The sequence below is a fragment of the Poecilia reticulata genome, linkage group LG1, assembly GCF_000633615.1.
Source record: "Poecilia reticulata strain Guanapo linkage group LG1, Guppy_female_1.0+MT, whole genome shotgun sequence".
NCBI lineage: Eukaryota > Metazoa > Chordata > Actinopteri > Cyprinodontiformes > Poeciliidae > Poecilia > Poecilia reticulata.
This window is the reverse complement of record NC_024331.1, coordinates 17,290,580-17,303,522: the sequence shown is the minus strand read 5'-3', so window position 1 is coordinate 17,303,522 and position 12,943 is coordinate 17,290,580. Positions and strand designations below refer to the sequence as shown.

At 38.5% G+C, this 12,943-nt stretch overlaps 1 protein-coding gene across 1 annotated transcript; it reads right to left on the bottom strand.

The window, feature by feature from the left end:
- Positions 1-4,414: 4,414 nt before the first annotated feature.
- On the bottom strand, positions 4,415-8,491 carry cwc25 (CWC25 spliceosome associated protein homolog). The gene is made up of 9 exons (XM_008406661.2): positions 8,329-8,491; positions 7,192-7,364; positions 6,874-7,110; positions 6,722-6,791; positions 6,402-6,550; positions 6,151-6,220; positions 5,541-5,734; positions 5,259-5,426; positions 4,415-5,169 (listed from the first exon to the last, which is right to left on the bottom strand). Exons 1-9 carry the CDS (start codon positions 8,344-8,346, stop codon positions 5,058-5,060), a joined length of 1,191 nt encoding a protein of 396 aa, XP_008404883.1. The 5' UTR covers positions 8,347-8,491; the 3' UTR covers positions 4,415-5,057.
- Between the last annotated feature and the right edge of the window lie 4,452 nt (positions 8,492-12,943).

Below are 12,943 nucleotides of genomic sequence, written 5' to 3'. Positions count from 1 at the left end.
TCAGAAGTAAGAAGAAAATGCTCAATCTTATTCAGTATAATCTTCTCCAGAACCTTGGATAATACACTGGCTAAAGCTATGGGTCGATAATTATCCCTATTATTTATTTTCCCAGCTTTATCTTTTAAAATTGGAACTAATATAACGGCTAAAAGTGAATCAGGTAAAATACCATGAACTAAAAACCCATTAAAACACATGGCAAGCAAAGGAAAAAGTTTTTTGCTTGAGAGTTTTAAGTGCTCTGCAGAAATCTCATCCATACCACAAGCCTTATTATTCTTTTGGGTCATGACTGCATCATATGTCTCATGAACTGACACTTTCACGTCTTCTTCATGTGCGATATTTCCCATCCTTAACGGGGAGCTTTTAACACAGTTGAATAAATCATAATAGTGCTTCTTCCACAGCTGAGTAACTTCTTCTGCCCCACTAGCATTATCAATAACGGTTGGCAGACTTATCTGATAATTATTCATAATCTTTATTTCCTTCCAGAAGTCATGCGAGGAGCTATTCTGCATTCTCCTTGCAAGCAGATTAGACTTCATTTTATTCTCACATGTTTTTATGAAGCGTAAAGCATATTTAAATTTCGCGTTTGCTTGTTTTTTATACTGAAATAGGAGACCTTGCTTTTGTCTGCCTCCAGCAACCCAAGCCTTAAAGGCCCGCCTGGCCTCAGCATGAAGCTCCTTCACATGTTCATTCCAACCTGGTCTTGCTTTCTGTAGCTTAGTCTTACACAATGCCCTACTGGAGCCACGTAGAGACTTCACAATATTTTCATACAAACTGCATAGCTGTATACCATGCAGTGGATCCTTACAATTAATATCACTACACGCTACTGCAAGTTTTGGCAGCTCAATGCAACCCAGCTGGGTCTCAGTTTGATCGAAATACATATTCAGGTCATTTTCTGTAGCATTAGACCAGTCTAGTTTTCTACCATTCATGCKCCTATGAACAGGCTGAACAGCTGGCATGTTGCCAATATTCACAGAAATTGACAGAGGCATGTGATCACAAGTCGAAAGCCCATAATTAATGCTCATAGATTTGATAGATTGATGAGAATCGGGTGTACTAATGCAGTGATCTAACCATGAGGTTGTGCCCCATGCTTCACTAACATATGTGAAGCTGTTCTCAGGTAGAAAAACCTTACTAGATAAAACCAGACCGTTATCAAGGCAGAATTGCATCAAATGATTTGCAAATATTGAACCTTCATCAGAAATATCTGCATTCATGTCCCCCACAATTAAAAAACAGGATGAATAATTTTCCTGAATAATAGTCATAATATAAGATAACCTAAGAAGATATTCTTCTTCATTCCTGTGGGATTCATACGGTGTATAGATGTTGAGAATTATCACCCTCTTGTCATCATCATTAAACTCAATTCCAATGGCCCAATTGACGTCTAATCTGAGCACTTTAACCAAGGGATCATACTTTTTATGCCATAAAATAGCAACACCACCTGGTATTCTACCATGAACTATCCCATCTCTCAGATCAGTTGTAGATTCACCCACACCATAGAAGTCTTTATGTAGAAAGTTGAGTCCTTCCAAGTCTTGCTTTGGTAAAAAAGTCTCTTGAACACACAAGACATCACAGTTCTCCAATAAAGTATTTACAGTTAGACGGCGTAAATTATCCGATTCCTTAGTCCCAACAGGCAATCCTCTTGCATTGTAAGAGACAATATTAATGTCCATCTACTAGTRATGACTCGATAGCTCCCGGACTTTCTAACCGCGCGTCGGACACAGTGGGCAACACAGTGGGCACCAAACGCTTCCGAGACTCACCAGAAGACCTTTCCTCGGATTCTCTGGACCTACGTGCCTCAAAGAAGCGACGAACAAAAACACCAGCTGGCCACAGWTGTGGGTCAAACAAATCCATCATATCTTCGCATTCAGCAGTAACATGAAACGAGCTGAATCTTTTCTGGRTRGATTCAATTYTACGACATGTCACGGGCTTCCTCAGTTTATCAGCCAGATACGAGCGTAGAGTATCCGTTTCAAGRTCAGGTGCAAATCGAGTTGCAAAAACACTCACCACCCTAGTTTTGACCACTGGGATGTTGTTATCCACACTGGTTCCTGTTATTGCCAGCTTCTGGCGCTGTTTTCGTGACGGGACCTCTTTGAAATCTCCGATCCCTGGCTTACCCTCTGTATTCCGATCTTGACGTGGCTTTCTAATCCCTTTCTTTACCACTTTGGTCCATGGCGGAGATTTCGGCAGGTCCTCCACCAGCTGCACTTGTGAGTGGTGAGCAGAGGCCCTCACCTCCTGCACCGCGTCCTCGCCATGCGCTCCTACCCTGGTCCGATTCGCTTGCCTCGTCGAGTCATATTCCTCAACTACGGTCAGCCGGCGGTCTAGAGTTGTGACGACCGCTTCGAGATTCTCATTCACAGTGGCTTGAGATTCCATGACATTCCTTAAGCGAAGGACCTCCAGGCTCACCTGCTCCATCCTGCTAAGTAGAGCAGAAGCATCCATGTTGCCGAAACCAACTGGCGGAAGTACATCCAGATAGTGCGAGACGAATCTCGGAATGTTTTCACCACACTCGTTAAGCACCCTGAGACAGTCCTTTATGTTGTTAAGATCCTTTTGAGGTCCTTTGTGTTTGATGCAGCGAATCGAAGTCGTGCACAACTCAAACAATTGGCGCTTTGACTCCTCAATCCACTCAGAGGAGAAGTTATTTGAGGCCAATAATACAATTTCCTCCTGAGATAAAGTTCTCATTTTCGTAACAATGAAGCTCAGAAACTCATCCTCCACTATCACTTTCCCCTCATCGGTTTTATAAATGTAGATTTCGCTCTTAATTCGAACCTCTTTTCCAGTACGAGACACACCCATATGTCGCACAGCCGCCATGTTTTTTTTAATCAGAGTGTAATCAGAGAGTTTTCCAGTGTATGAGGCTGCTGCACATTACTGGGGCAGCTGGGTGAAACATTTCCCTTGCTTACATGTAATTATTTTTAGGGAAATATTTCCAGTTACAAAAATGCATGAGTTAAACTAATCTAACTAATAAACTGCAATATTTGGTGCAAATACCGTGATACCACAGTAACCACTTTCTTATTAACAATACTATGAACCAAATGAGGACCGGTGTATGAACCAATTATTTTAAGCAAAGGTGAACTGGTGCTCTTGGTAAGGAATGTATTTTTAATTGTATTTTTACACACTTTCATAACAGTTCCTGGGTATTTAGAGTGTTTAAAATATATAAAACTAAAACATTGAGAAAATTTTATATTAGCCATGAGCTAAACGCACAATTCAGAATGACAGAGCAGACATAGACGTATGGATAAATAATTGCAAATAGCTTAGAATTATATTTTCAGACTATACAACAAAGTATTGAGGGCAGATGAGTGAGATATGTTCATTTAAACCACAAATGAATTCATTGTGAATCCAGGAAACTAAAACGAACATGTTTAGTTTCTGTGCAGAAAACGTTAGCATAGCTTATGTTAAAGGTTTCCCTTAGCGGCTAAAACCTGTATTCTTTATACTGATTAGCATTTCCTAACAACATAAAGCTCACAATGACATTAAGGTGCGTTTTAATTGGTACTCTGAAGATAATTTTTGATAATTTTTTTGACGATAAACTGAAACTAGCATGCTAATGCTACTAGCTCAGCTCTGGTAGCCGAAAATAATTTATTTTCTCAACTAAAAGCTTATGTGAGGAGTAATACATTGTTCTCTTACCATTTTGAGGGTGTTGTTTTCTCTTTGTTAGTGGCTAGAAGCTTGTAAATCGCTCCTGCGTTAGTCTAAACTGATTTTTAACTCCCCAGAATGAGAATGACTACACGATTTAGAAACACTGAGACCGTACGAACATGGTTCTTTTACGTCATCCCGATGGGATAATGTCATTGGCTGTTCAACTGCCTTCCGAGAACCTCTGATGCCATTGGACGATTGCTCCAGGTATAGTTTGGTAGAGGTGTAGTAAAGCGAAACTGACAAATTTCAGTAATATCTTGGTGATGCTGAATAACAGTAAAATAATGATGATAATGACCTGGATTTTGTTTGCCAATTATACGAGTGTTTGTGAATATAAACGTTTAAGCATTGTTACAATTTATTTGTCTTAATTATGGACTATGACTTATCCACTGTAAAACAGCAACATGCAGCATCCCAGTGCATGATGCATATGTTGCATTTTCCTCCAGCGACAGGTAAAAGTTCAATCTTGATCTCATCAGATCAGAGCATCTTCTACCACGTTTCCAATGAGACTTCTAATGAGGCCAGATTTGTGGAAATAAATCTAATTTAATGACATCACTACACCAACAATGGCACTGCTTATAACAAATCCTGCTATAGCTGATACACATCTTAATTTTTTAGTACTATTCTTAAGTGTGTAACTTTTGTCTGGTTTGTCCATTTCAACGTTTCAAAAAAAAGTTTGAGATAGAAAATTGTGCAAAACTAGTTCATTAAGTCCAAATGATTTGAAGTAACCTGGCAAAGTAACCTGCCTTGTTGGTTAAATGTGCTAAATAACATTGACTGTAGGTTTTCCAAAACATTTGGTTTATGTGAGTTTTGTTTGGTAAATATAAACACAATCAGACTTTCCTGCTAGATATAGTTTATAAGCAAAGGAAATAATGAAACAACTAGTAACAGTTGCATTTTAAACCAACTTACAGTGGTACATAACATAAACAATCCTGATCAAATAAAAAAAACAGATCCATGTAGTCTCTTAAAAACCATTTACAATATACTGTACAAGTACATCAATGCTTCTTTCAATATAGGCATGACTAAATCAGCCACCACTATGATTGACTTTTCCTCCCCTATCATGCGCTTTTCAGAATAAAAGCCTTAGGACAGAGGCTTATGTTCTCCACTTAGACTGCTCCCATGTTATCTTTTTGTCTCAATTATTACATTAAAAAGTCAGATGTTGAGAAATAAGGCGCAGTCTGAAAAAAATGCTTCCAGTGCTATAATCATCTCTTCATGAAGTTATCCAAGGAGGCTGGTGTTCTCTGAATGGAGTGAATATTCCTCTTCACTCTATCTTCCAAAGACGAGCTAGCGGCACTTTCCAGCTTCATGTTACTGTAAAAAAGGGGAAAAAAAAGATCCAATTGAACAAAAAGCACCTATTACTGTATCCAACACAAGGAGCCTCTTCCGCCTGGACTTACTGGATGAAGCCAGCATGCCGGTCGTGCTTGGCGTTTTGTTCCCTCTGCTTATCTTGCTCGTCTTGCCTCTTGTAGCGTTTCACGTTGTTTTCCCTGTCCTCCTCCCGCTGCTTGGCCTGCTCCATCATCTCGCGCCTTTTTCGTTCCAGTTCCTCTGCAGAAAGCTTCCTACGTAAAGCAGAGAATTAGCCTCCCCGTGGGTGCTGATGAAGACAAAACTCAACACAACAGATTAATATTAAACAGCATTGTATGTTTGCCATTTTGACCAGGAAGTCTTACTTTGACACGTGATTCTTCTGTTTTTGGTAAGTTTCCCTCTGTGGGCTGGGATCTCTCGCCTCCACCTTCTTGTAGGAGGAAGCGTAAGAGCGACTGTCCTTGTGGTTCCTGTGGGGAGATCGTGAGCGGCTTCTCTCTCGGCGCCCCGAGTTATTTGACATCACTGAAGCCTGCTGATGTCTGCCACTTGGAAGCTGAGATGAAACAAACACTAGTTACTTGAGTGCAACTCCCTTTCTCATGACAATTTCAAAATTCAGTAGATAAACAACTGTAGTTCCCGTCACACTGCAGTAGAAGAGCCCTCTTTCATGTCAACTATGATTCTTGGATGGGTGGATACAAATTGTAGACAATGAAATAAGGAATTCAGTTTGTTGGCAAATGCTCATTATTCAAACAATCATTAAAAGGTAGAAGCTAGTTAATAGCTGATCTATGTTTAATTTAATAATCTGCACATATAGTAAAGACTAAAACACTTTTTTTCATAAGATGTGGAATAAAACCACACAACTTACATCCCGTCAATTCTCCATAAAAATCAAGCCTTTCATACCCCCTAAAACGCTTTAAGTTTTTATTCAGAAAAAAAAAAATTCTTACTGACCTGGAGACCATATCCTGGATGATGGCGCGAACGTGATTTACCGTCTTTAAATTCTTCCCGTAGGTGTGACCTGAAACAGATCAACAATAATTCATATTATGCAAATGGGTGATTTTTTTATTGTGCAAAAACAGAACTAAATAAAGATTAAAGGTAACAAGATAGTCTGGCTCATCTGAAGAAAATAAGAAAGGAGACAACTTAAAATTTTTGCGCAGATGTTGCAGTTTATTATCCTGATAAACACACACCTGTGTTTGTCTCCTTCTTCCTCTGAGCTTGAACTTGAAGTTCTCCTCTTATGCTTCTTTTCCTTTTTCCTTTCCTTGTCTCCTCGTTTCTCCTTCTTTTCCTTCTTCCTCTTCTTTTTCTTGTCTTTTTTGTCAAGATTTTGACGCAACTATATAGAGAAAAGCAAGTAACGACAAACAGATATCAATAATACTATGCGAATTAGTTTGAAGAAGAAATGTTAATGCAAATGTTTTTATGTTTGTGTCAATTTCTGGCTAAAGTAAAATACATTATTAAAATATCACAAAAACCTTTTTTTATGTAAACCAGTAATTACCATCTCCTTTATTTTCTTCATCTTTACTGGATTAGTCAAAACTTCTCTTTTCTTTTCTTCTTCTCGTTTCCTGTGAAAACCACACAATGGATTCATTTCCCATCTAGCTCATATATTTCCAGGAGTTACAGGACTAAGGTAGATTTACTGACCGGATTTGGAACAGAGGGTCTTCCCTGATCTTCGCTGCCAAATCGAGGCCGGAAGCCGGGGTGGCAGGGTTGAATATCGACCCTGGGAGGAGGCCGGTCTCAGCTGAAGGGCCACTCTCTGGCTCCTCATACTGATCTGTGATCTGCTTGTCAATGGGACGCCCCAGCAGGTACTCATCTCTGGACACCTGCCCAGTGGGGCCTTGGTACATCCAGTCAAGCCGATCATCTTTTTTCCTGTTGGGCAAAAATAATAAGGAACCCAATTATTGTATTGCAGTAGACACCAAATAAATGTAGCTGAAGATGTTAGTTTACTTGATGGCTCCCGTTTCCTCTGCATATCTGGTAATTTCTTCTCGGGCTCGCTCTTCCTTCAGCTCCTTCTGGAGCTCCTCTATCTTCTTGCGTTCTGCCTCATATTTCTGCTCAGCTTTCCAAACTCGCTCTATGTTTTTCATAGTCTGGGGATGCCAGCTCTTCTTTAAATTCTGGGAAAAGACGATGTAGAAATATTTACCTTCGGTGCCAGCCAAAAAATTATTCATGCTCAATTCCTACAACTTTCACATAATGCAAACAGAAAGTTCCATCCATTCATCCATTTTCTTGCACCCTTGTCCCTTAGTGAGGTCGGGAGGGTTGCTGGTGCCCATCTCCAGCTAACGTTTCAGGCGAGAGGCGGGGTCACCCTGGACAGGTCGCTAGTCTGTCGCAGGGCAACACAGAAACACACAGGACAAACAACCATGCACACACACACTCACACCTAGGGGCAATTTGGAGAGTCCAATTAACCTAACAGTCATGTTTTTGGACTGTGGGAGGAGCAAACAGAAAGTTGAATATTGAAAATAATGACAATAATCTTATAAGTGTTGGGTGTGGTTGTATTCAGTGGCCCTAAATCAACAACTAAAGCGATACGTCTCTTGGAGTATATCACCATCAGCTTTGTGTCAGTGTATTGATATCAGTTTATATCAGTTTTAAAGTCGTGACACAGTTTCTAAACTGGGTCGGGCTTTGACTGAGCCATTCTAACACAACTAAACAACTCCAATGTGACTCGGTTTGAAGGTTCAGGGTCATTGTCTAAGTATTTGTGGAGTACACGGCCAATTCATGACTGTTGTATTTCTTGGTCTTTATCTTGTCGTTTGTTCACTAATAATGATAATAATTTTACTTCAAAAAGAAATCTGTTAAAGTGACACATTGGAATATCTTGACTACTTAGCTCACTTGTGACCATTAAATGTTAGATTAACAAAGCCAAAGTTAAATTTAATTTCGCAAAACTGAAAAATAGTTCCTGTTAAGTCAAAGCTAATTTTCCGCTTTTCTCGTTACTCTCTATAAGCGGTGTACATTTAAATGGCATATTTTTAATGGAGTTTCTTAATTTATCTATAACGTGAAGCATATTTTAAAATATGTTTAAATAAAACTTACCAGATCTCCGCCCCCCATCTTGGATTCTCGTTTGGGTTTTTAATCTAATAAGAAAACAAGACGGACAAAAGGAGTCCCTTAAAAAGAAAACGTAAAACAACGAAATCCTAAACGACAGCTAGAAAATGGAGTCAGTCAAGCTCCTCATTTCCTGTTTTGAATGAATAGTTCCGGTTACAAACATGGCGCAACAATTTATTCCCCTTGAACGCAACAGTCAGAGAAAATTCGTTCCTACTTTTTCTCGTAAGGTCATTAAAGTCACGAATGGACTAATAATAATAATAATAATAATAATAATAATAATAATAATAATAATAATAATAATAATAATAATAATAATAAAATACGTTTCAAATGTCAAGATGTTAAATATGTGAAAGTCACAATTTACTGGGCAATAAGTAGGACTAAATAAAAGTAGGACAATGGTTTCGTTGTAATAGCTTTAATTGTAGTTGACAGGCAATTTAAAGAGTACAAAACTTGTCCAACATAATATCAAAATCATTCAGTTTTGTTAGAGCTTCAGTTTCTGGAATCTCAGCACTGTGTTGTGTCATCTTATTGCTCCTTCTAGCAGACACACCTTATTAACCATTTACTTTTTCAAAAGGAAATTTTTTTTTACCATCTTTCCAGAAGTGCAACTGTGATTTTTGAGGTTGGATGAGAACGCAATGCTTGCTGTCTTCACTCAAATTTACTCCAAATGTGTTTCATCAGTTTGAGGTAAATGTGCAGGTCAGTCAACTTTTGTCACAAAAGATACTTCCATGAAAATATGGCCAATTGGCTGCTGCTTTGTGCACTGGTGCAAAATCCTATTAGAACAGGAGGCACCTCCAAACTTTGGTAAAATTGTCCACCACATTGTGGCAAGCTGAAGCATTAAGACTTATTTTGTCTTGAACTGAGCCAAGTCCAACTTTATTACTGTTTCACAATGTATTCACTTCAAGTCGTCGAGAGTCGTCCTTTAAACTTCCAGTCCGAGTGGCATGATTCGTCACTGCAGAGAACATGTCTCGTTTGCTCTGGAGTCCTGTAGCTGTGTGATTTACACCACTTCATCTGACACTTGGCATTAGTCTTGGTGATGTAAGCCTTAAGCACAGCAGCTTAGCTAAGGAAAGCCACTCCATTAAGCTCTCCACGCACAGTTCTCAAGTTAATCTGAAAGCCACATGAAATTTTGAAAAAAAAAAATTACGACTTCTGTGCAATCTGCACTATGTTTTGTCATACGTGATGTTATGCAGTCTACAACTTTGTAGCAAATAAGTTGGTGTTCCCAGTCACTTTCACTCTGTTATATTACCTCTAACAGTTCAGTAGACTATTTAACTGTGAGCAAATTTCAGGACTAGCTGTTTTGCAGATGAGGCATCTTCACATGGTACCATGGAGGAATTTATGGAACTCCTTAAAGTGGCCCATTCTTTCAATAAGGTTTGTAGAAGTAAGCAGCATGCCCAGCCGCTGGATTTCATGCACATGTGAACCTGGAAGTCATTGAAACACCTGAATTCAATGACTGAGATGGGCGGTAGAGAAACTCTCTGCAATATAGTGCATGTTATATTTTTTGTTTCAATGAAATCTTCATAAATCAAACGTACTACATTCTACAGGGTGTTAATTTTCTTGTTCTAACAGTTTTTGTATTTTAGAAAAATAAACCCCCAAAAATAAAATACTCAGCGTACAAATTGATCAAAGTTTTGTTTTTGAGCCAGACATGTTCATTCTAAAAAAAAAAACCTAAAAGTTGGATATGATCCAGCATAATATGTTTTTTTGAGTAATCCCGCAAGTGAACTGGCCTGAAAACAAAGCAATAAAATCTGAAAACATCCACTTACCCCAAGCACTGAATTAAACAAATGTAGATTGACTTTGTTTTCCAACACTGTTACAAGCATTCTATCTATGAATAAAATACACACAGACTTAGGGCATTTCTTTATCAGATTTATTAATGAGGGACAATAATCGATTAACTACAAATTATTATGGTATTTAAATTATTCTATTACAGTCTCCAAAAAACGTTACATCAACTACAGCAACTAGAAAATGTCTATAAAATAAAATAAGTCTATCTATAAAAACATCAACAACTTATAACATTAATACTAGTCAATGAACAATAATTGACTAATGTTTAAGCCCTTTTTTTCTAATGTATCTTCTATACATAAATACAACTGTGAGTCTCTGATCATCAAAAGCTCCCTAAAATGTAGAAATCTGCCTGTAATTTGTGATGGATTGCATACATCCTATAAAGCTACACCACTACTGATCATATAACATTGATATTTAAAACAATCTAACCAAATATAAGTAACCTAATTGTTACACTCCTGAAAAAGAAAAGTCATCCGGTATTCTAGCTTTTCTTTACATTTTTAGGAATGCGTATGAAAATCACTGACCTGTAGGGGGCAGCAGAATTGTAAAAAAAATTATATGTAAAAAAAAACATTTTCTTTTACAATTTGTTAATAAATATCTGTGGGGCTCTAACAGACATAATGTCATTCTAACTCATTTGGAGATATATTTAATTCCAAAAAGGGCTTCATTCCAGCATCATGCATTTTCTTTTAAATCTCCAAACTAAGTCCTCTGCTCAGTTTTATGAGTAGTGCTAAATAACGGGGCTGCCAATGGTGCAAGGCAATAATTATATATTTTTTTATATAAATATTTGAATATCTGTTACTGCACATATGGATAAATCGAGCAGGGGGGTGAGGGGGCTTTAAACCAGTAAATCAGAGACAAAATAGACTGGTAGATGTCGAGGCAAAGTGCAGAGGACATAGGTGATAGCACTCAACAACTGTTACCTCTTTCACATTACACACAACCATTTGATCTATTGTTAGGAAGACAAAATTGTCAAGTGCAGCTCAGAGTCTTGTGCTTCTTCGTGTTGGACGCGTCTTTCAGTACCTGCCGCCTGCGGTGTCAACAGGATGGAGCGGCTGGCTTGTTTTTGCGCTCTGCCTCCAGATGTGTCTGCTGTCCCTGAGCATGTCACAACAGAAACCTAGATTCATCAAACCAGACGGCATCTTTCTGTCCATGTCTTGGTTTGTTGTGGGTTTGTGGGTCTCGACTTCTTCACGTCGTTGGAGTGGCTCTTTTGTTTTTGGTTTGTTTCATCTCGAGCACCTGTTCACATTTTCCTGTTCTCAAGTCTTTTAGCACCATTCTTTAGGTGAAAAAGGAAAACAGTTTTTGGTCAATTCTAGCTGTTATAGTGCATGAAATTCCCAAATTGTTATACATACAGTGCCTTGCGAAGATATTCATAACGTTTCTGCATTTTGTGCAGTTCATTACTACCAATGAACTTTAATGTATTTTAGTGTGATTTAAAGTGATAAATCAATCCAAAGCATAGTTTTGGAAGGTAAAGAAAGAGGCCTGGAAATATCTTCATGTAGTAAAATCTGAAAGTGCAGACTGCAGTCCTGCCCCTCTAATCCGATACCGCTAAGTAAATTCAAGTCTTAATAACTACTTTTGTAATCCTACGAGTAGACAGAGTCTATCTGTTTCCAATTTAACCTGAGAATAACTCCAACTGTCATTTTAAGGCCTCAGAGGTTTGCTAGAGAGCAACAGCATGAACAAACAGCATCATGAAGACCAAGGAACACAGCAGAAAGGTCAGGATGCAATGGTGGAGAGGTTTAGAGCAAGGTTAGGTTATAGCACAGTAGACAGTAATGCTCAGTGGTACAGATGAGAGACCCAGGAGGAGTTGTACGTGTCTACAGCTCAGACCGGGGATTCCTGTCTGAGAGGTGGAAAGAAACATGGCTCAGGAAGTATATTCATACCACAAGTGACGTAGGAAACACAGCAAACAAAATGAAACACTTTACCTGGACTCACAACATGTGTGCAACTAAGACTCTGCATCAACCTTAACCAACCATCCCCACAGTAAAACATGGTGGTGGCAGCATCAAGCTGTCGGAAAGCTTTTCTTCAACAAGGACAGGTATACTGGTTGGAAGAAGCAAAAGACTTGAGACGGGAATGGAGATTCACCTTCCAACAGAACTACTGCTCTGAACATGCAACCATAGTGCCAATGGCTTAGGTTTAGTTCAAAGAACAAACGTGCTAGAATGGCCCAGTCAAAGTACAGGCCTAAATCCTATTTGAAGATCTAGAAAAATTCTGTTCACCCCATCTCACCTGAGTTTTAGGCCTTATATGCGAAACAGAATAAACGCAGAATAAAAGTTTCTGTCTTCGGATATGCAAAGGTGGTGGAGACTTCCTCCACAAAACCTACAGCTCTGACTGCACAGAAATACGCATCTACAAAGTGTTGACTTACAAGGACTGAATACAACCAGATGTCACACTAATGAGATTACTGTTAATTATAAAATGTTAAAAAAAACATTTAACAGTTTCTTTCTAGTTCCCAAGTAGAAAGAAACTTAATTCTCCTGTAGTTCTGTCAAATAAAATTCAATAAATTGAATGTGGCTGAAAAGAAACAAAACATGGACGTTCAATATTTATGAATGTTCTTGCAAGGCACTGTATATTATATTATATTATATTATATTATATTATA